General features: G+C 42.2%; 1 protein-coding gene across 1 annotated transcript in view; it reads left to right on the forward strand.

Moving 5' to 3' along the window:
• SNX29 (sorting nexin 29) overlaps nucleotides 1-24,534 on the forward strand; it is a 503,522-nt gene that overhangs the window by 209,381 nt on the left and 269,607 nt on the right. The window contains exon 15 of the mRNA XM_044303674.1: nucleotides 932-1,035. Coding sequence (XP_044159609.1) covers nucleotides 932-1,035 — 104 coding nt within the window. The remainder of the gene's footprint in view (nucleotides 1-931; nucleotides 1,036-24,534) is intronic.

Below are 24,534 nucleotides of genomic sequence, written 5' to 3' on the forward strand. Positions count from 1 at the left end.
TAAAGTGCCCTTTAAAGGGGGTGTAATTTAAAACTAAAAGTATTTTAATTGCACTTTATTCTATTAAAGAAGAATATGAATATTTTTTTTTGTTTTTCCTGGGTAGGAAAAATAAAAATAAAGACCCATGTATTAGTGGAAAAAAAGATGCAAACAATATTTAAGAAATTGAATGCAAAAAATTAAATACATTTTGGGCTTTCTAAGAAACATTTACTAAATAGACTAGTCTTGGACTGCTTAAACCATCATCTTGCAACTATAATATGGACTTTTCTGCAGTATTGTGGGTGTCTTAAACTGGTTTAAAAAGGGGATGTTCAGGTTTTCTTTTTTAATTTGTCCCCAGCCAGTGGTACCTTTAGGAGAAATCTAGAATCGCCTGCTTTCCACCACTCCATTCTGGCTCTGTGGCTCCTAGACTCTCTTCACTGGTCTCCTGGTTCCCATTTGTCAACTTCCGCATGGATGGGGTCAGTTGCACCGCTGCTACCGTTGACTGACTTCCGTGATCATTTGTCCTGATGCGGTACATCACTGCTGGGTCAATTGCAGCTTGCAGACAAGTCACCATAGAGTCCAGTCATTGGCTAAAGCATAGCATGTGACCCCGTCTGGGTGGAAGTTGACAGACAGGTACTAGAAGTCCAGTGGAAAGAGTCTGGAGCCTCAGAGCTAGAAGGGGGCAACAGGGTGCAGGTGAGGATGGATTTCTTGTGTACTGCCGGCTGTGGAGAAAATGTTTAATAATTGCAACCTGTACAGATACACCAAAAGGAGACCAGATAGTTTTTTCAATAATGGCAGTAAAACTGCATATATAACAGATTAATATGTCTTGGTGTGCCACACATAAGATGTACTGTTGTGTTTATGGTGTCAGAAATGTGGCTACATGTGATGCTAATAGTAATATCTCACTTGTTTGTAGCATTCCCAAACCTTCGAAATATTGATGGAGAGATAATTCCTGAAGTAAAGCCTGTGGTGGATCATGATGAGTTAGCCAGTTCATATGAACGCAAGCTCATAGAGGTAAATTTTACGAATCTCATTTGTATAATATACATCAATATACATCTGTAAAAAAAAATATTTTTAAAAACCCTAAACGGTATCTGTCAGATGTTTTGACCATGCTGAACTGCTGACAGAACTAGGTAGGGGCTGTGGAGAACAGTATGGGCATACCTTTTGTGAAGCTTCTATTATAAGGAGTAGTGTGGATGTGAAGTTTTATTCTGCCAGATTCTTTTTCTTAAATGCCAAGGAGGCAGTGCTTCACTGTGAAGTGCTCTCTCCATTGAACTGCTCTGAGTGGCAGCTATAGCATCCAACCAGGAGACCACTATCCCTGTCACTCAGTGCAGAGGGGCAGGGACGTGAATCAGCTCAGTGCAAAGAACAAAAGACTTTACAGTGAAGCTCCTCCTGGGAACTTGCAGGAGCAGAAAAAAGAAATCATATTCTTACTACTCGGATAATAAAAGATCCCAAAAAAGTTGTGCGTTTGTTCTGCTTTGTACCAGCCCCCACCTAGTGTTGTCAGCAGTTTAGCATGGTCAAAACTGCTGACAGATTTCTTGTAATGTTATTGTAAACTAAATATAATTTAAAGGGAACCGGTCACCTGGATTTTGGGTTCAGAGCTGAGGACATGGGTTGCTAGATGGCCGCTAGCACATCCGCAATACCCAGTCCCCATAGCTCTGTGTGCTTTTATTGTGTAAAAACACTGATTTGATACATATGCTAATTAACCTGAGATGAGTCCTGTCCCTGACTCATCTCAAGGACAGGACTCATATCAGTTTAATTTGCATATGGAACAAATTTGTTTTTTTCACACAATAAAAGCACATAGAGCTATGGGGACTGGGTATTGCGGATGTGCTAGCGGCCATCTAGCAACCCATGGCCTCAGCTCTATACACAAAATCCCAAGGACAGGTTCCCTTTAAAAGCATTATCAGTTCTGCTGAGGACATGTGCACAGGACATATGTAGCTTTTTCAAAGTGTCTATAAATAAGGGAATCTTTTGAGTATACCGGTACGTTCTTCCAGAAAGTACTAATTAGAATATATACACTGCCACCATAAGAACATGAAAATTTTCACAAGTATTCTGTTCCCATGTAGTTATATCACACAGTTTTGTTAGTGATCAGTTGTTGGGTAAGTAGGTCTTGGGGTCAGGATAAGAATATATGAAAGGGGTTATCCTATTTTTTTTTATATTGATGACCTATCCTGAGGATAGGTCCTCTATCAATATCAGATCAGCGGGGGGCCAACTGAAGAGAGGTCATCAGTATAAAAAGCCGACAACCTCTTTAATTATGTACTGTATAAATAACTTCTGCAGTTTTGAATGCCTACTGTATGTAACTACAGTTTTTTCCACTGCTGCAGGCTCCAGTCTTAATGTTTTTATAATTTTTATTGCACATTGACTCCCATGCAGTTGAGTGTGAAAAACATGCAAAATTTTGTGGGAAACAATTCTAGAAACATTTTTTAAATTTGTACAAATAATAGAAATGATATTCACCCCACTAAACAAGAACAAGAGACATGTTTCCTCCCCACAGCGTCACTGTTGGCATCTGCTTAATCTGCCAGCCCGAAGCAGCACAGCTCCTTCTTTCTTTTTTTAATAGGTTATTTTTTTATGATAATTTTGAAAGGCTGGCAACCAACACCATTCATTCTCACAATTGACACGAGGCAAGAAGATGAGAAATACTGTATTTTTTGGTCTATAAGATGCAGCGGACTAAAATATTTTTAATCAGACCTCAGATCAGACAACAAAATCTGACCCCAAGCTCCATCAGACCTCAGATCAGACCCCCAAGCTCCATCAGCCTCAGATCAAACCCTCAGAACCCCAAGCTCCATCAGTGTCAGATCAGACCCCCAACCTCCATCAGCTTTAGATCTGACCCCATCAGACTCAGATCATACCCCCATCAGACTCAGATCATACCCCCATCAGACTCAGATCATACCCCCATCAGACTCAGATCATACCCCCATCAGACTCAGATCAGACCTCCATCAAATCTCAGATCAGCTTGCTTACTCAGATCAGCTTGCTCGCTCAACCTTGCTTACTCCTGATGGCATTGCCACTCACTCACGCACAGCGTCAGGTCATAGTGAGTGCCTACATGCACTACGTCCTGACGCTGTATGCCATCAGGCAGAAGATGACCAGGGAGGGTGGGTACAACCGCACAGCTCTTCCCTCACCGCTCCCCACACCTCTTGCATGCTGATGACTGCTTCTATAATGGAAGCGGTCATTAGGATTCCGACTAAAAGATGCACTGCCACTTTTCCCTCACTTTTGGGGAGAAAAAATTGTGTGTCACGGTACATCTATTTTGATTTTGTATTTCTCGCAACTCCTTTCTAGAAAAGCATGGAACTCTCAGCACTCCATCGATCCATACTATCTCCAGACACAATGTCAAAATATACTGCAGTTTATATTGGATGGTTACACTTTTTATTTTTTTTATTTCATCATCACAATAAATCGTTTATTAGGTTGTGTTTGTAGTTGAGTGTTTCTATTGCTTTGGAATAAGTTCTATATCAATAAGTGATTTTTCTACCAGTGGTATACGGTTTCTCACATTTTTTTCTTATTATGATTTTTTTTATTTCTTTCACAAACCATTACTTTAATTCCTTCAGGCAAGTGTTTGTACAGATGCTTTGCAGTGGAGAAGTACTCGTAAAGAAGTTTCTCCAGAGTTGTGGTTACGGGTTTTGTAGCATTTCATTTTGCCCAGACATTTGAAGCTAATTTGTTGTTAGTTGTGGTAAAAAGTAATAACAGGCAAGAAAGTAAATCAACTTTTCTGCAGTAAATCCATGATGGTGCAGTGCTGGTTAATGGGATTTATTCCCTATAAGTAGATGAAGTCCGTGGATTATGGTCAAATGTGCTGGGATGAAAGGTGAACATCCTTTAACCATATTGATCCTGATATTCTTTGTAATTGAAATAATAATCGCACTGACGTCCGTAATTTGTATGATCTGGTAAGTCTAAGTTAATTGTGTGCCATTTAGTGCTTTGAACATACCACAATAATTTTTTAACAGAAATACAGTGTAGGTACATAAATTTATGTTGTTCGTATGGCTGGGCTCCTGCTGAAGTGGCAGGGACTGGAGCCATTAACCTATGTTTTTGTTTATCTCAGCTTTACTTTTTTTTATTTATATATATATATATATATATATATATATATATACTCACCATGCAAAACGCAAGGTATTGTCATTTAGAGTAAAAAAAAAAATCAAAAACAGTTTTTGATCCATCCTGCTTTAAAAAAATGTTATAAAAAGTTCAGAATTTTTATGTACCCCCAAAATAGTACCAATGAAAACTGCAGCACCGTCCTGCAAAAAAATAAATAAAAATAACAAGGCCTCACACAGCTCCATTGATGGCAAAATAAGCATAACATTTTTGTTTTTGTTTTGTTGTTAAAAAGTAATAATATATAAAACTGTAAAAATTTGGTGTCACTGTGATCCACAGAATAAAGGTAGTACCGGTATATTATTTAAACCGCATGGTGTTACATAGACTGACTTGGTCTGTCACTGCTCTGCTTCTTCTATTAGTTAGGGTACTTTCACACTAGTGTTTATCTTTTCCGGCACTGAGGTTCGTCCTAGGGGCTCTATACTGGAAAAGAACTGATCAGTTTTATCCCCATGCATTCTGAATGGAGAGCAATCCGTTCAGGAGGCATCAGGATGTCTTCAGTTCAGTCTTTTAGACTTTTCAGAACGGCGATAATACCGCAGCATGTTGCGGTTTTTTCTCCGTCCAAAATTCAGGAACACTTGCCGGAATTCTGGATCCAGCGTTAATTTACATTGAAATGTATTAGTGCCGCGGCATTAAAAATACCGCAATTCCGGATCAGTCCTTCCGGTCTGCGCATGCGCAGACCTTTAAATATGTGGGGGAAAAAAATTGAAACGGATCCGTTTGTCTGTATGACAAACGGACAGAAGGATCCATTCTTGCAATACATTTTTTCTACAATTGCTGTCCATTTGCATGCAGATTGCCGGAACTGCTTGCCGGATTACTCTGACGCAAGTGTGAAAGTACCCTTAGGCCGAATGCACACGGCCGTGTTCCGCGGTCGAGAGTGGTCCGTGGTATGCCGGGCTGAATTCCTGTTCAGAGCAGGAGCGCACGGCGTCATTGGTTTCTATGACGCCGTGCGCTTCATGCCGCCGCTGCACTACAGTAATACACTCATATAGTCAACCAATGACGCGTGCGTTCCTGCTTTGAACAGGAATCCAGCCTGGCATATAACGGACCGCTCTCGGCCGCGGAACACGGCTGTGTGGATTCGGCCTTACTCAGTGAACACTACTACTCTCATTTCTGCTACTACCACTCCCCTCCTTCTCTTGCTGTGTGCAGTTGCACTGCTGTTTCTAATTGCTAATCAGTTTTCTGCTGTAAGGGTATGGCTACACAATCAGGTTTCTGCATGCAGTTTTGGAAGCCAAATTTTTTTTAAATTCACTCCTGGTTTTAGCTTCCAAAATTGCATCAGGAAACCTGACTGATTGGCCGTACACTAAGATTGTGGTGCTGACCTCATTTTCTTGCCAGAGCAGTTAGGTTTATAGTTTGCTAAGTTCCTGCTAAGGCATTTGTTTTCTGTTGTCTGCCATGTATCGATCTGTGCCTGTTTACCGGATTCTGATTCCCAGCTGTCTGCCCTGATCTGTGCCTGTTTACCATTGTGACTCTCGGCTGCCAGCCCTGACCTTAGACATGTAACATGAATTTGCCTAAAGTCAGCCTGCCCTAACTCTGGCTTGTTACTGACTATGTGTTTTCCTGCTCCTTTGGTGCTTTGCACCGGTGTCTCTGGCCCTGTGGGTCAGCTGTCAACCACACCGGAACTACTCCGGGAGGTAGCGGTCTGGTGACTCCCTGCAGCAAAGTCCTGATCCCAGTATAGAAGTTAAAAGGTGAAAACTAGGAAGTCTCCAGGATAATGCCCATAGGTTTAGGCCAAAGTCAAATCGGTTGGCGAATGGCACCAGGTTTCAAATGTCAAAAGCAGAATGTATTTTTTCCATTGAGCCCTAACCCTTTAAGTCCTGTCCTTGTATGCCCTCACTAAACATTTTAGATGCACCAGAATATACAGTATAAAATCATTATGGTGTTTTTTTTAGCAATGAGAACAACGTTTTAATACCTCCAGTGTGAAGATGTTTTTCCGCAAAGACTACTTAGAGCAGGGATCAGCAACCTCTGAAATTACAAGAGCGCTCCCAGAGTCCCCCATTTGCTTCTATGGGAGTTAGAAGAACAGCCGAGCATGTTTGCATACTGGGAGTTGTAGTTTAACAGCAGCTAGAGTGTTGCAGGTTGCAGGTTGCTGATCCCTGACTAAGAGACTGCCATGGCAACCTTTTCTATTTGGACTTGCCAGGAGTAGTGCAATCATGGTGACCTTGTGTGGACTCAGATCATCTGATACATCAGTACTACACAAATGCACATATTAATGTCCTAATTTCAAGAAAAGCGACAGTTATTGAGATATTTGGTCAACATTTTCAACGTATTCTAACATGCTCTTATAAGTGTCTGCTCTTCGGCTCCAGAATACTAATCCTTGATGAAATACTGTATTATGCTTAGATTAAATCTCCAGTCTCCCTTGAATTTCAGGTACAAAGCCATGTTTCTCATGTTAGCAATTAAAAGTAAAAGATTTATCGAAATAACGTTTTAATTGGTTGTAGAAAATTAAACATAATTGAACTTGCAAATGAATAAAGTAGATTTACTAATTGAATTTCAGTCGTTATGTCGCTAATGTTTTTTGTTGGTCTGATTATATCGGCTACTAATTGTTGTTCTCGTAGAAATATTGCAGTGCTGAACCACTTCGCTGCTTGCATTGGTTTATTTTAGGTAGGGCTTTACAGAAGCAGTCACCTTTTGCCCAGCATTTTCTGTAGTTAACGTGGATGTTGACATGTGAAGGACGTGCCTATTATAACAAAAGTATAGTATTAAGAATTAAACAGAAGTATAGTACAGAGGTTATACACATCATAATTAGCCCTTTTTTTTCTACAAGCTTCTACCACCTTTGTTGAGATTGAAGAACTATCATGAAAAGAAGTTTATGCTTTTATGTTTTTATTTGCCTAAAAAAAACAGTAATACTGTACTTTTGTTCATAACTACATTTTCAGGCACAAGTACCAGACTTACAGTTGCAAGAAAAAGTATGTGAACCCTTTGGAATGATATGGATTTCTGCACAAATTGGTCATAAAATGTGATCTGATCTTCATCTAAGTCACAACAATAGACAATCAGAGTCTGCTTAAACTAATAACACACAAAGAATTAAATGTTACCATGTTTTTATTGAACACACCATGTAAACATTCAAAGTGCAGGTGGAAAATGTATGTGAACCCCTAGACGTCAGCCAACTGGAGTCCAATCAATGAGATGAGATTGGAGGTGTTGGTTACAGCTGCCCTATAAAAAAACACACACTAGTTCTGGGTTTGCTTTTCACAAGAAGCTTTGCCTGATGTGATTGATGCCTCACACAAAAGAGCTCTCAGAAGACCTACGATTAAGAATTGTTGACTTGCATAAAGATGGAAAGGGTTATAAAAATATCTCCAAAAGCCTTGCTGTTCATCAGTCCACGGTAAGACAAATTTTCTATAAAAGGAGAAAGTTCAGCACTGCTGCTACTCTCCCTAGGAGTGTCCGTCCTGTAAAGATGACTGCAAGAGCACAGCGCAGACTGCTCAATGAGGTGAAGAAGAATCCTAGAGTGTCAGCTAAAGACTTACAAAAGTCTCTGGCATATGCTAACATCCCTGCTTGCGAATCTACGACACGTAAAACACTAAACCAGAATGGATTTCATGGGAGGATACCACAGAGGAAGCCACTGCTGTCCAAAAAAACCATTGCTGCACGTTTACAGTTTGCACAAGAGCACCTGTATGTTCCACAGCAGTATTGTCAAAATATTCTGTGGACAGATGAAACCAAAGTTGAGTTGTTTGGAAGAAACACTTAACAATATGTGTGGAGAAAAAGAGGCACAGCACACCAACATCAAAACCTCATCCCAACTGTGAAGTATGGTGGTGGGGGCATCATGGTTTGGGTCTGCTTTACTGTGTCAGGACCTGGATGGATTGCCATCATCGAAGGAAAAATGAATTCCCAAGTTTAGCAAGACATTTTGCAGGAGAACTTAAGGCCATCTGTCCACCAGCTGAAGCTCAACAGAAGATGGGTGTTGAAACAGGACAATGACCCAAAGCATAGAAGTAAATCAACAACAGAATGGCTTAAACAGAAGAAAATACGCCTTCTGGAGTGGCCCAGTCAGAGTCCTGACCTCAAACCGATTGAGATGCTGTGTCATGACCTCAAGAAAGCGATTCACACCAGACAGCCCAAGAATATTGCTGAACTGAAACAGTTCTGTAAAGAGGAATGGTCAAGAATTACTCCTGACCATTGTGCACGTCTGATCTGCAACTACAGGAAACGTTTGGTTGAAGTTATTGCTGCCAAAGGAAGTTCAACCAGTTGTTAAATCCAAGAGTTCACATACTTTTTCCACCTGCACTGTGAATGTTTATATACAGGGAGTGCAGAATTATTAGGCAAGTTGTATTTTTGAGGATTAATTTTATTATTGAACAACAACCATGTTCTCAATGAACCCAAAAAACTCATTAATATCAAAGCTGAATATTTTTGGAAGTAGTTTTTAGTTTGTTTTTAGTTTTAGCTATTTTAGGGGGATATCTGTGTGTGCAGGTGATTATTACTGTACATAATTATTAGGCAACTTAACAAAAAACAAATATATACCCATTTCAATTATTTATTTTTACCAGTGAAACCAATATAACATCTCAACATTCACAAATATACATTTCTGACATTCAAAAACAAAACAAAAACAAATCAGTGACCAATATAGCCACCTTTCTTTGCAAGGACACTCAAAAGCCTGCCATCCATGGATTCTGTCAGTGTTTTGATCTGTTCACCATCAACATTGCCTGCAACAGCAACCACAGCCTCCCAGACACTGTTCAGAGAGGTGTACTGTTTTCCCTCCTTGTAAATCTCACATTTGATGATGGACCACAGGTTCTCAATGGGGTTCAGATCAGGTGAACAAGGAGGCCATGTCATTAGATTTTCTTCTTTTATACCCTTTCTTGCCACGTTGTGGAGTACTTGGACGCGTGTGACGGAGCATTGTCCTGCATGAAAATCATGTTTTTCTTACCTTGCAGACTTCTTCCTGTACCACTGCTTGAAGAAGGTGTCTTCCAGAAACTGGCAGTAGGACTGGGAGTTGAGCTTGACTCCATCCTCAACCCAAAAAGGCCCCACAAGCTCATCTTTGATACCAGCCCAAACCAGTACTCCACCTCCACCTTGCTGGCGTCTGAGTCGGACTGGAGCTCTCTGCCCTTTACCAATCCAGCCATCTGGCCCATCAAGACTCACTCTCATTTTATCAGTCCATAAAACCTTAGAAAAATCAGTCTTGAGATATTTCTTGGCCCAGTCTTGACGTTTCAGCTTGTGTGTCTTGTTCAGTGGTGGTCGTCTTTCAGCCTTTCTTACCTTGGCCATGTCTCTGAGTATTGCACACCTTGTGCTTTTGGGCACTCCAGTGATGTTGCAGCTCTGAAATATGGCCAAACTGGTGGCAAGTGGCATCTTGGCAGCTGCACGCTTGACTTTTCTCAGTTCATGGGCAGTTATTTTGCGCCTTGGTTTTTCCACACGCTTCTTGCGACCCTGTTGACTATTTTGAATGAAACGCTTGATTGTTCGATGATCACGCTTCAGAAGCTTTGCAATTTTAAGAGTGCTGCATCCCTCTGCAAGATATCTCACTATTTTTGACTTTTCTGAGCCTGTCAAGTCCTTCTTTTGACCCATTTTGCCAAAGGAAAGGAAGTTGCCTAGTAATTATGCACACCTGATATAGGGTGTTGATGTCATTAGACCACACCCCTTCTCATTACAGAGATGCACATCACCTAATATGCTTAATTGGTAGTAGGCTTTCCAGCCTATACAGCTTGGAGTAAGACAACATACATAAAGAGGATGATGTGGTCAAAATACTCATTTGCCTAATAATTCTGCACGTAGTGTAGTGTGTTCAATAAAAGCATGGTAACATTTAATTCTTTGTGTTATTAGTTTAAGCAGACTGTGATTGTCTATTGTTGTGACTTAGATGAAGATCAGATCACATTTTATGACCAATTTGTGCAGGAATCCATATCATTCCAAAGGGTTCACATACTTTTTCTTGCAACTGTATATAAATGGATGGTCATATTGTAAGGATGCCCAGATGGCTCACCAGAAGAGTTCCAGTCAAACATTATGTATAACCATTCTTAAAAGTTTTGCATGGTAAAATCAAATGTGGACTCTGTGTCACTGTCAGTAAGACTGTAGCTGCCTAACAGTTATTAGCAGTATCAGTAGTTGAAGGGTTGTTTTTTTGAGGGACTATGGACCTCAAAGTTAGAGTTTCTTCAGCTCTGGTGGACCAGTCCCATGAGTGCATTACATAGTTGGTCACAAATTAGAACAGCCATAATGTAATACTGTTCTTCCTCATTTCTAACATCTGTAGGGGAAATGTATGGCTGAGCAAACCTTCCACTGGCAATAATAGCTTCTAGTGTTGGGCAAGCATGCTCGGCCGAACACCATTTTGACTCGAACACCGCGTGTGCTCGAGCACGATGCTCTAGTCTCCTCCCCTCTCCTGCTACGCAGCCAATAAACGTGCGGGTACGTACTGGCACTCACTGTAAAGCCATAGCCATGTTGGCTACTGGCATTACAGTGATTGGCTGGCCGGAACGCGTCATCGGGTGCTATATAGCACCTGATGACACGTGGTTTGGGTCAGTCTTAGTCAGGGCGAGCTGCAGCAGAAGGGACAGGTAGTGTAGGGACAGGAATTGTTAGTTTTTTTAGGCATGGTTTAGTGTTGAAAGGTGTTAGAGACCCAAAAGTCCTTTTAAGGACTATTGTTTTATCTGGCTGCAATATATATTATTAGCGCAACATGCGCTAAATTGCGTGCAATTGTATTGCCGCTGCTGACAGTGACACAACCTCTGCTACCATCTGTTGTTTTACATTTGCGCATCCTAAATATCTGTGACATTCAGCGCAATTGTTTGGCCGCTGCTGACAGCAACATTACCTGCGCTACATCTCCTGTATAACGTTTGCTCATTCTAAATATCTGTGATATCCAGTGTAATTTATTTGCGCATACACTTACAAAACCTGCGCTACTGTGCGTGTGACATATATGCAAGCATACATACCATACATACGTGCTGCTGTTGGTGCACGAAGAGGCCGTGGCCCTGAGCGTGGTGAAACTGTGCCTGCTGCCAGACCATAAGAAACACACTCATCCACGATACCTAGCTTCATGTTCCAGTTTGCAGGGTGTTGTGCGACGTGAGCACGCACTGGAACTCCACGTTCCACATGTTGGCCAGGCTTTGTGAGCAGCAAAAGGCAGTAGGGGAATACCAGCTACAACATGGTCATTGCCTTTTTCCAGACCGCTTCCGCTCTTCACAAGTGGGCATTAATGTCTGACCTCTGTGAGGTTTTACGCAACTTTGAGGAATCAACACAGATGGTGAGCGGCGATGCCGCTATTATCAGCGTAACCTTCCCACTTCTGTGTCTACTGAAATGCTTGCTGCTCACAATCAAGGCGGATGCTCTGCATGTGGAAATGGGGGAAGACAGTACACAGGGTGATAGCCAGACCACCCTCAGTTCATCTTCTCAGCGCGAATTGGATGATGATGAGGAGGAGGAGGACAGGAGACTGTTGCTTCCGCTACAGAGCGTAGTACCCATAGCAGGTTTATTTATTTCTGTTCAGCGTTGATGGGCCGAAGAGGATGAGGAGATTGAGAGTCATCCTCCTGATGAGGATAGCGAAGTCTTGTCTGTTGGGACTCTGGCATACATGGCTGACTTTGTTATGCTGCCTTTCACGTGACCTTCACGTTATACACATTTTGGCCAACACCGATTACTGGTTGTTCACTCCTCTCGACCCCCGCTACAAAGAGAACTCCTCATTCCTTTGGTGGAGAGGACTAGACAAATGGTGCTATACTAGAAGGTCCTTGTGGAAAAACTGCTCCAAATATTTCCAGCTGACAACGCTGGCGGTAGAGTACATAGTTCCTTGGGCAACCGAGGAGGTGAGACGAGGGGAACACACAGCAGTTCCAACAGAGGCAGAGCAACACTCTCCAAGGCCTGGGACAGTTTCATGACACCCTGCCAGCACCCTCAACCTGATGCGCAGCCTAGTGTCACAAGAAAGGAAAAGTTTTGGAAGATGGTGAAGGAGTGCGTAGCAGACCGTGTCAGCGTCCTCAGTGATCCCTCTGTGCCTTACAACTATTGGATGTCCAAGCTGGACACGTGGCACAAACTGACGCCCGCTGCCAGCTTTTTGTCAGAGCGGGTATTTAGTGCTGCTGTGGGGAATAATAACTGATAAGCGCATCCGCCTGTCACCTGAAAATGCTGACAGGTTGACTCTTATAAAAAAGAAAAAGGCCTGGATTTCCTCTGACTTCTCTACTCCACCAGAGGAAAGCAGCTGAACATAAAGGCACTTTAAATGTGGCTTTTATGGTGTATTGAATACACTGTATTCCCATGCAACCCTTCCACCACAAAAAAGGGTATATGGTTATCTTCCTTTTCTCCTCCTCCTCCTCCTCCTCCATCATATCAACATGCCTATTAGGCTGCCCTCGCTCCTAATGATTTAGAGGGTCAGCTCAGCAGCAGACCCTCACCCCTAATGTTTTAAATTTAGAGGGTCACCAGCAGGCCCTCACCCATAATGTTTTAGATTGTCAGATCAGCAGCAGGCCCTCGCTCATAATGTTTTGGTCAAATCAGCAGCAAGCACTCGCCCCTAATGGTTTAAATTTAGAGGATCACTAGCAGGCCCTCACCCATAATGTTTTAGAGGGTCAGCTCAACAGCAGGCCCTCGCCCCTAATATTTTAGAGGGTCACCAGCAGGCTCTTGCTCTAAATGTTTTTGAGGGTCACCAGCAGGCCATCAATCATAATTTTTTAAGGCTGTGTATGATGCCCACCTTTATGTGCAACAAAGGGTATATTGGAGGGTCAGTTCCTTATAATTTTTGGCAGCCCTTTCACTTAGTGCATAGGCTTTGAGTGTAGGAGTCCCACTACCTAAACAATTGTACCACAATGTGAATGAGGCCCTCCTTTATGTGATATTCAGGTTGTATCGGAGTGCCTCTTCCTTGTAATTTACAGGAAAGAATGTTTCCTAACAATTTTTTCTCTAAAATTGATTTTATCTTCGGTCTTGTGCGTATTATTGTCAGTCTGTAAAAGTGGCGTACTACTCGGACAACATCGTTCCCAGCAGCTACCTGGGAGTCCAAGCTGCATCCAGACATCCTCCCCATGCTGTTCCCGAACTATTTCAGTGGTGTTTCCATCAATTTCTGACCTTTTCCTGTGAACCAGACACCCTCCCCTCTTCAGAGCAGGGGGTGCCTTGTCTAATGCTCTGGTTCTCCCTTTGACTTTCATTGTGATCTGGTGCTCTGTAGAGCACCCAAGCATCCAGAGGTGTTCTACTCGAGCACCCGAGCACTTTGGTGCTCGATCAACACTAATAGCTTCTAGACAGGTGTTATATAGTAACATAACTTGTAACCCTGAAAAAAGACACACGTCTATCCACTTATAGCTTTCCATTCTGCAAAGTTGATACATAGGAATGCAAAAAAAAACATGAGGTCGAAGCCAGTTTTCCTCATTTCCTCAAATCGGGCAATCAGAATAACTCCCTGGATCAACGACCCATCTGTAGTAACCATGACCCCCTGTAATATTATTACACTCCAGAAATACATCCAGGCCCCTCTTGATCTCTTTCAGTGAACTCACCATCCCCACCTCCTCAGGCAGAGAGGTCCATAGTCTCACTGCTCTTACCGTAAAGAATCCTCTTCTATGTTGTGTACAAACCTTCTTTCCTCCAGACGCACAGGATGTCCCCAGTCACAGTCCTGGGGATAAATAGATGATGGGAGAGATCTCTGTACTGATCCCTGATATATTTATACATAGTTATTAGATCTCCCCTTAGTCGTCTTTTTTCTAAAGTGAATCACCCTAATTCTGATAATCTTTCTGGGTGCTATAGTCCACCCATTCCAGTTATTACTTTAGTTTCCCTCTCTAGTTCGGTTATGTCTTTCTTGTGCACAGAAGCCAAAATTATGCGTAATACTCCATGTGCAGTCTGACTAACGATTAGTAAAGCCACAGATCTAAGTTCTCATCACGTGCATCTATGCTACTTTTCATAATCTTATTGGCTGTGGCAGCAGCTGCCCGACACTGTTTGCTACAGTACAATTTGCTGTCATCTAATATTCCTAAGTCATTTTCCATGTCAGTGTTACCCAGTGTTTTATCATTTAGGCCTAGTTTACACTTAAGTAATTTGGATAGTGTTGGGTCAGTGATTTCCATCAGTATATCTGTAAAGAATAAATCAATGCAACTGGACTTACTGTAGATTTCTTGAAAACGTTTCACTCGTTCTTCCAATGAGCTTTCTCAATTCTGAGTGACTGTACAATGACCTCATTCTGGGTATAATTACCAGATGTTGATTCAGTTACATATTTATTCCCAGAGAATTCTTCGTTTCAATTGTTTTTTTATTGAGTTTAACAATATAAAAAAACATTGTGCATACCCGACGGGCAAACAATAGTGAGTAACACAAAATAAAATAAAACATTCTTCCATACGATGAAACCAGTATGCATTACAAGTACTAGAAATACCTGCTGTCAGCAAATATATTATTGAGTTGAGATAAGTGGCCACCAATGTCTAATATCCAGACCAATGGCAAAATGTCTGCAGTTCAGACCTGTCTGCTCTTATGGGTGGATGGTTTAAGACCCTATAATTGGCAGGGCTATAGAGTCTCTAAATTTGGGTACTATATGGGGAGCACGACCATGGCTTCCAATTTTGGAGGAATCTATCATACCCCTCTCCCCCCCTAGCAATAATTCTCTCATATGAGTATGTGATGTTAAGGGCAGCTATCAATTCAGAGATGTCCGGTAAATCTGGGGTTTTCCACTTTCGCAACAGTAATAGTTTTGCTGTCACACAGAAGATACAGAGTATGGCCCTTAGGCGAACAGGTAGAGCATCTACTCTTATCAATAACAGGACCATTTGCGGTGACCATGTCGTCCCATAAGGCACAATTCTGGCCAGTAATTCCCTACAGTCGGACCAATACATTTGAATCTGAGGACATTGCCATAATATATGGAACAGGGTTCCCCTACATCCGCAACCTCTCCAGCATAGATCAGATACTGAGTCATACATAAGAGCCAGTTTATCCGGCGTGTAGTACCATCTTAATATAGTTTTAATCGCTGATTCTACATGGGAAACACACTTCAGATATTTGTGTATCATTCTAAGGGCCTGCATCCATTCCGTTTCAGAAATAGACAAATTTCTATCCTTCTCCCATGCCACCATCAGGTGTGAGCGTTTAAAGGACCCTGAGTGGAGAATGGAGTTATAAAGGGGTTTCAAACCTTTCAGATTGCTCGTGATATACAATTTTGCTAATTTGTCCATTTATACTCTGGATGGCTGCAGTTCCCAGAGAATTCTTGTACAGTCACTCAGAATTGAGAAAGCTCGTTGGAAGAACAAGTAAAATGTTTTCAAGAAATCTACAGTAAGTCCAGTTGCCTTGATTTATTCTTTACAGATATACCATGACCTGGATAAATGAGAACCTTCACAGACATTTCAATCAGTAATTTTGGGCCAAAACCAGAACTGGAGGCTACACAGAGATAAGGTATGATAGAATTATTTGCACGTGTTCTGTGTTTTTGACCCGCACCTGGTTTTGCATCACAATCACTGATGGAAATCACTGAATTGTGAACTAGGCCTTAGTATGTACTGGTAACATGTATTTTATCTTCTCATGTTCATAACCTTACATTTATCAGTACAAAACCTGCTACTTCTCTGCCCAAGCCTCCAATCTATCCATATCCATTCATAGCAGTATACTGTCTTCTTCCGTGTTAATTACTTTACACAGATTAGTATCGTCTCCAAAAATTAATATTTTCCTGTACAACCCCTCTACAAGATTATGAATAAAAATATTGAAGAGAATAGGGCCCACTACTGACCCATGTGGTACTCCACTAGTGACGGTGACCCAATCTGAGTGTGTACCATTAATAACCACCCTCTGTTTTCTATCAGTTACTGACCCACATCCGTACACTTTCCCCTAGTCCAAGCATTCCCAATTTATGGTATGTACTAACATTATGCACTGCTTTGGAGAAGTGAAGATATATGACCTCCATTCACTCAACCCATCTTTCCCATACCTCGGTTCCCCCACAATGAACTTTTCAGTCTGCTGCAGCGCCAGAAGCTATGCGGTGGATGGAAGGTTTAGCCACAGTGTAAGGGCTCATACACACTGTCGCAAAATGTCTGGCCCATATAGAACTGTCCTATCCTTGTCTGTAATACGGATAAGATTAGGACATGTTCTATTTTTTTGGGGGTGCAGTGGAACGGACATACGGATGTAGATAGCACACGGTGTGGTGTCCGCATCTATTACGGCCCCATTGAATGAATGGGTCTGCATCTGACCTGTAAAAAATGTGGACTATGACAACGATTGTGTGCATAAGTCCTAATTTACAGTGCTGGTGTGCTGCAGCTCAGCTCCCATCATGAGCTGAGCTGCCATACCCGAGCACAACCACTACCAATGAATGGAGCCTCCTATATCTGGCTCTGTCTGAAGTAAAGTTTCTGGTCCTAGCAGCTGCTTGAAGCAGCTGATTAGTAGGAGTGCTGTGTGTTGGACCCCATCAATCAGATATTGATGACCCAGAAAACCCCTTTAACTGTTCAGTGGAACGTTGAATAAAGGGGTTTCCGAAAACATCCTTTGATGGCTTATTCTTAGGATCTGTGGTCTTTTAATGCTAGAAAGAGGGTGTGGATTCTGATGCAGCATAATTTCAGGGTTTTGGTTCCTGGAACAGTCATCAGTTGGCTGCCATATACCATACAGCAAGACATGACATGAATTTGAAGCTTAGAAAAGGGCCAGGATCAAGGGGCAGGAATTTAGTCACTAGACAGAGACAGGAACATGAAAGCCAGGAGCATAGCCAGAGACTGTAACCAGGAAGAGCAATGACCAGAAGCCAGCCTGGTCAGAACCTGGAACAAGAGTGTAGCCTGGTAGCTAACAGAGCCAATGGTAGTCTCTTGGAGAGCAGTCAGGTTTTAGTGTAGTTAGGAACAAGACAAAGGTTAAGACCAGAAGTAGAATCCAAGGGTCTAGGCAGGAACATGATCAGGATTAGCCAGGAGACAGGACTAAGGCTACTTTCCCATCTGCCGCCAGTTCTGGCAGAGAATGCCAGGAATTGGCCCAACACAAACTGCAGCGTTCAGCGGTTTGTATCCGGCAGATTCTCTGCATATTTGCGGGATTGCAGCAGGATCTCTGCCGGACCCATTATAGTTAAGAGGGTCGGCGAGCATTCCAGTTGCATCCAGCAGTGCTGGATCTGGAGAATTCTGGCAGGGCGTTCTCTGCTGGAACAGCCTGGCAAAGTCCATGCCGCAGAAGTGAAAGTACCCTAACAGTAGTATTACAAACAGCACTAGACCCACACTCTAGGATCAAGGAAGCAGAATCATGGTGGTATGAGGCATATTCTACAGGAACAGTGACCGGGCAAAAAAGGATGTGTAACCGTGCTGTGCTGTAGCTGACACCCAGTCAATAAGTGAAGGAACTGGCTTGAATAGTAGACCTTGATGATGTAATAAAAAACAACCAATTATGTTGCATGGTAGAAGTGCTCAGGACCGGTTAACCACTGCTTTGCTGGTTCAGCAGAATGGCTGATCAATGATTAGAGAACAACACAGAAGTAAATTGGGAGCAAATGCACACCTAAATAAACCACCAGAATCAAATGCCACCCTGCCACCAACAGTGGAAAATGCAGGTTTTTCTAGCAACACGGCGCCGCCATCAAGAGGACACGGGAGTAGAGTAGGAAGTGATGAGAAACGGCACTGTTAGCAACACCTCCATTTAGCAATTCATAAACCTGCAGCATTAAGCAACTAAGCAATTGCAATAAAGCGATTTTGAGAAAATATTCACAAACTTTGGTTTTACAACTTTTTCACAAGTCTGCCAAAGAAAAATAAATCTGACTTAAAAGTTTATTTTCTCAAGCATAATAAGAAAGAGCAGTTAAAATATGCAGTCCTAAATAATTCAGCAAGAAAGTGGAAAATGATGAATTCTAAATACCGTCTCAGAAATCTTTATGACCCGAGTCACTGCTAAAGTAGAAAGTCTTCGAATTCATATCACTTTCTTCTGCGCATAAATGCCCCGAGGTTAAAATTAAAGATTTTTTTGCTGTGTAATGCTGAGGACTCTGATATTCTTCTGCTGATAATGACATAATGGCAAGTGAAGCATTCTGGCCAACAGGGATTGAGCCACTAATTTTGATTTCATCTACTTGACAGGTTTTTTTTGGCTTCTAATTTGACAGCAAAGGACGCACAATGGTAACAGAAAATACAAATAAAATGTTATCCGTTTCTGCATTTCTGTAGTGACAGTGTTACAGTTAAACAGTCAAAGGGCTGTTTGGGTCATTGCAAACTCGGTTAAAAAAAAACAACAAAAAAAACCCCAGCAAAATCTGTTATTTTGTTTTGTTTCATTTCGCCATGTACAGTTTTCTCTCTATGTTTCTAGTTCAAGGAATAATTTGTTACTTGCAAAATTTAAAATATTAAAGGGGTTGTCTGAGCTTTTACTATGGCAAAGACCGTAGACCGCAGCAGCGGACAGGAATAGAGACTGAAGACGGCACACGCGCATACAGCTAAACGGCGCGGGTGTCGGGAGTCGGACCCCTGCCGGTCTGATCTTGAGGACCTATCCTGAGGATAAGTCACCAATAGTAAAAGGGTTTTAAAGGGGTTTTCGGGGAGTAAAATATTGATGACCTATCCTCAGGAGAGGTCATCAATATCTGATTTGTGAGGGTCCAACTCCCATCACCCTCGTTGATCATCTATTTGAAGAGGCCGCAGCCCTGGCCCACTCTCTTGAATGGGACTGAACTGCAAATAGGCCATGTGACATACGAACATGATGTCACTGGCCTAGGACTAGGCGGCAGAGCTCACCGGAGTGCCGCTGCCTCTTCAAACAGCTGAACAGCAGGGGTTCTTGGAATCAGACCTCCTCCACTGATCAGATATTGATGACCTGTGTTGACGATAGGACATCCATATTCTAATTCTGGAAAACCCCATTAATAGTGCATACTACAAAAATCCTCTCAAAGTTCCAGTAATATGAACAGTGCAAGGAAGAAATATCTTTTCATATTTTATAATGTATTCTATCGCTGAGGTATTTATCACTAAAGACTCTTTTACACAGTGATTGGTTAAATGAACGTTTGGAGAAACTTCTTTTTCCAACCACTGCCCATATGCCCACCGATCAGCAGAAAAGTGAGCAGACTCAAATTTGTCATTTTTTTTTTCCTGGGCACTAAAATCATCATTTGTTGGCAGCATGTCTTCTCTGTTAAACAGGGAACGTGCTGCTCACAAACTGCAGACTTCATAGGGGACAAAGTCGTACTAACAATCGCTTATCCCTATGCAATATGATGATCTGTTGTATTTAAATGTTCTCAACAAGCATCAGTTGACGTTCTATGTTGCTCATCTACAGGCCCTTGTGAAAGAACCTTAAACGGGTTGTCCACCTTTGTAGTGTTTTCTTTCAGACCCCCAAAGCATGGCCGGACCCGTGGCGGTGACCATACTTACCTGATCACCGCCGCTGTGTTCCAGCTCCATCACTCCCTCTGGTCCCAAGTGTACCTGAGGTAACATCCTGTTTCATATGGGTCATGTGTCCATCACAACCAATGACTGGACGCGGTGGTTACGTGTCACCCATGTGTCATATCGCTGGGTCACGTGACATATGGTTGACAAGGTGCAGCAGCCAATCATTAGCTGTGGTGGTCACATGACCTGTGTCATTGCACATGTTGCTGTTGGTACACCCAGGACCAGTGGCGCACGAGGGGGATTGATGGAACTGAACCCCAATTGCACAGATCAGGTAATTATGCCCACCACTGCAGGTTCAGCAATGTTCGGGGGTCTGAAAAAAGGCAGCACAAAACGGTGGACAATTCCCTTAAAATGGAAATGACAAAGTATATCTGGGTATGTAAGTATCAATACTGTATATCCTCACTGACCTGTAACCAGCCTTAAAATGTTAGTAAAACAAGAGTGTGATACATGATAAAAAAAAAAAAGGTTGACCCTGTAAAAGAACCTACCCCAATTATACTCTGTTATTCCCTGTACTTATGTGTTTCCCTGAATAAATGAGTGTTTCATCGGGGGACTAATAAGGCATGAACAGAGAAGAGATAATAAGCCTATACAATTATCATACTGATGACAATACAGTAATTCAGAAAGTCCATCACTTCGGATAATGTAGTAGAAATAATAACAACCAGGTTCATGGTAGAGTTGCATAACACACACACACACACACACACACACATACATACATATTAGGCGCCCTGCCCATTTTGTTACTCTCCTTTATGGGTATCTGGTGGTCATCCATGTACCTGTTGGTTTAATGGTCCATTTTGTGTTTTTGTGCCTTATATCCGAATGTTAGTTGTCAATAAAGGTTATGTTTTAAAGTCGCTTTTGATTAGTACAAGAGTGTCTCCCAGCCTGTGCCTTAAGCTCCAGGTGTGGCTCATGGTGCCACTTCTTGTGGCTCCTCAGCTTTTGGTAGCTCCAGATAAAATTATGCATTAACAGTACCTTTGGGGTCAAAATATTACTAAATTGTGGTAATAAGGGTCAAAACCACATCATTGGTAGTTAAAAGGGTTATCCAAGACAATGATAGACTTTTGCAGAATGGCCGACCTGCGGTGGAGATCATAATTACCTGTTCGTCGGTACTGGGTTTGGTCTCCATCGCTTCATGGTCAGCTCTTCTTTTTCCTGCGGTGCTGAAATCAACATCCTGTTGACAGGGGGAGGGGGGAGCACACGATTGGCTGCTGCGGTGACCTGCTCCACTTATGTCACCTGTGATGCAAGGATCAGAAATTGGCTGCAGTGGTCATGTCCTCCCCTTGTGTTATCGCAGCAGGGATATGAAAAGCCATCCATGGAGTGATGGAGACGAAACTCAGTGGCAGGGAGCAGGTGAGTATGAGTTTTAAACAAGTACAACATGCAGCAGGGGTCTGTCAAAAATGTCTCCAAAGCTGGACATCTCTCTTAAGCACTTTTGTATTACAGTTTGTTCCAAGGGACATACCAGTATTTTTCAGTTGTAGTTGAGGTGACATTGTGAGGAACTTCTGATTTCCAAGTACCTTGCACTAAAGGGAGTGATGCTACTTTATATGTTATTTTAGGAAGTTTTTTCTACTGTACGGTAAGTGTTTCCAGAGTGTTCGTGTCGGGGCATTGGTGTAATAAAAAAAAAAGTATTCAAAAACTTCAAAGTTTTTCCAAGCTGAAACACATGCATTTTCAACATGGTGTTGATGTAGTAGAAGAAACAGGAGAAATGTATGCTTAACATTGTGCTACTCTTATGTTTCAGAATGTTTGATTACTTTATGCATTTTTAATAAAAGAAAGCTAGAAAATAGCATCTGGGGCAAACTGCTCTGGTGATAATTTGAGAATCAATTTGGCATCTTAATTTGCAGGAAATTGCCTAATTATGATTTAATGCTGCCAGTTCTTATTTGTGGAGGGCGTTATTTTTAGCTCATTAAATGATTCAGAATAACACTTTCTTGCACCTAGATTGAACCGACAGGAATGTATTTTAAGGATAGCCAAGTAAGTTTTCATTTATGGGTATCTTTAACACGTAAAATGTTTCTTTGAGACCTTCTTAGCATTCAGATAAATGAGGACGTATGGATATTGGCATACATTGTTAAACTAATTATATCAAAGAACCCTCGCCATGGCCGAATAGGAAGTTTAGGCTAAGATATAACTTTTATTATGATCGTAAAAAAATCTGGGATTACCAGCTATCAAAGGACAAACATACAAAAACAACTCAAATACTCAAGTCCCAGAGGGGACAAAATCGTACCAGAGGTTCCAATCAAGAACAGATAAGACTATAAACAATTCTAGAGAAAAGGAGCAGTCTTACCATTTGATGAGCTTAGGGACCATCCGGTAACTGTACAGCCCGAGGGATGACTGGCAATTGATAGTAAGTTACTTTGTGCAGGGCAGCTGTGGCGAGTATCTATCCCTAGAATAGACCCTGACCAAGGACTAGGGGAGGAAAACTGCAAAGGCCCTGCCTTACTGCACAAAGAATTGCCCCAATCAGGGAGACCCTATCTGGATGTCTAACCCTGTTGGGGATTTTGCACCCTGGGACTTGAGTATTTGAGTTGTTTTTGTATGTTTGTCCTTTGATAGCTGGTACTCCCAGATTTTTAAACAATCATAATAAAAGTTATATCTTAGCCTAAACTTCCTATTCGGCCCCTGGCGAGGGTTCCTTGATATATTTAGACTGTTGGAAGTAATTTTCCCTATCTTGAAATTTTTGTTTGGTGTTTTTGTTGCATACATTGTTAAACTCCATAAATTACGGAAACTGAAGCATACGTGAGAACGATGCACATAGTCATAGTCATCGTGTTGAGCAGGGATGCCAATAAAGCAAGGAATGCAAAAGAGGCTCCCAAGTAATTCCGTTCTCTGGCATATGAAATGTCAATTATCATAGATCTTTAGTAAACATTATTTTCTAAAAATCCAAATGTAAATCACATCCATTAAAGGGCTGTCTATGTTGGACAATCCCCTTTTGTTAATAGGGTCCCACTTTGCTGCAGAAATCAGCCTTATCTTGCAGAAGATCTTGGAAGCAAATGTTCCTGTTATGAAGGAGATGTGGATCAGCTGTGTCATTTGAACAGATTTGGCTTGGGACAACTCCTAAGGGTGCTGTCACACATCTTGGCTGTGCTGCGTTTTGGATGTGGGAAAAAAATGCAATAAAAACCTCATGCGGTTTTTGAAAACATGGCTGTGGTTATAAGTGAGTTTTCTTCCAGCAAGAGGAAACACAGCAGACACTGTAAATGACATTAATTTAACTCAGTTTAATAACTAATGTAATTTAGTTTTCTTCTTTGCTAGAAGAAAACGCACTCTAACTGCAGGTAAGGCTACTTTCACACTTGCGTTCGGAGCGGATCCGTCTGGTGTCTGCACAGATGGATCCGCACCTATAATGCAAATGCTTAGATCCGTTCAGAACGGATCCGTTTGCAAGCAGCGTTCAGGTGTCCGCCTGCTGAGCGGAGCGGAGGACAGACGGAGCCAGACTGATGCGTTCTGAGCGGATCCGCATCCACTCAGAATGCATTAGGGCTGGACAGAAGCGTTTCGGGGCCGCTTGTGAGAGCCTTAAAACGGAACTCACAGGCGGAGCCCCGAACGCAAGTGTGAAAGTAGCCTTAATTGTTGCAAAAACTGCATATGGGTTTTTGATGCTTTTTTTTTTCCTGCATCTAAAACTTAGCACAGTGACATGTGACAGCAGCCTAAGGGCATTATCTAAGTGGCCCCACTGGTCTTAAAGATGCATGGGCAGGTGAACGTAGAAACAGCACATCTTTGCAAGACTTTGTTATACTAAGTGTAAAAGATGCTCCACAATGCACGTGCCCCTCATATAGATTATACTTACCCTGCTCTCCGGCACCCGCGTCGCTCCTGATCCCCACCAGACCACCGCTGCATCTCCCCGTCACGCAGATCAAAACATCTAGCGACTGGGGGAGCAGCCAATAGCAGTCCAGACCCTTAACGTGTTTTGAGGAAGGGAAGACAGAGAGAAGGGGAATACCAGCGAGTCTGAGCTGATGGCTAACAGGGGCGCCGTAGCAGGTGGGCGATCTGGCTGCAGTGCCAACTGGAGCAGCAGTGGTCATGAACCGCCGACACCCTACAGTCCCGCCACGGGCCAAAATAAGCATTACACGGGTTTTATATTAATTGTCTGTCTATGTAATTTATGGACATGTGGAGTCCTCCTGACCATGAGTTGATCTTTGTGACTGCTCTCTGTTCTGGCTTTTTTAACATGAAAATGGGTCACCAAAAG

This window comes from Bufo gargarizans, chromosome 8, assembly GCF_014858855.1.
Source record: "Bufo gargarizans isolate SCDJY-AF-19 chromosome 8, ASM1485885v1, whole genome shotgun sequence".
Taxonomy (NCBI): domain Eukaryota; kingdom Metazoa; phylum Chordata; class Amphibia; order Anura; family Bufonidae; genus Bufo; species Bufo gargarizans.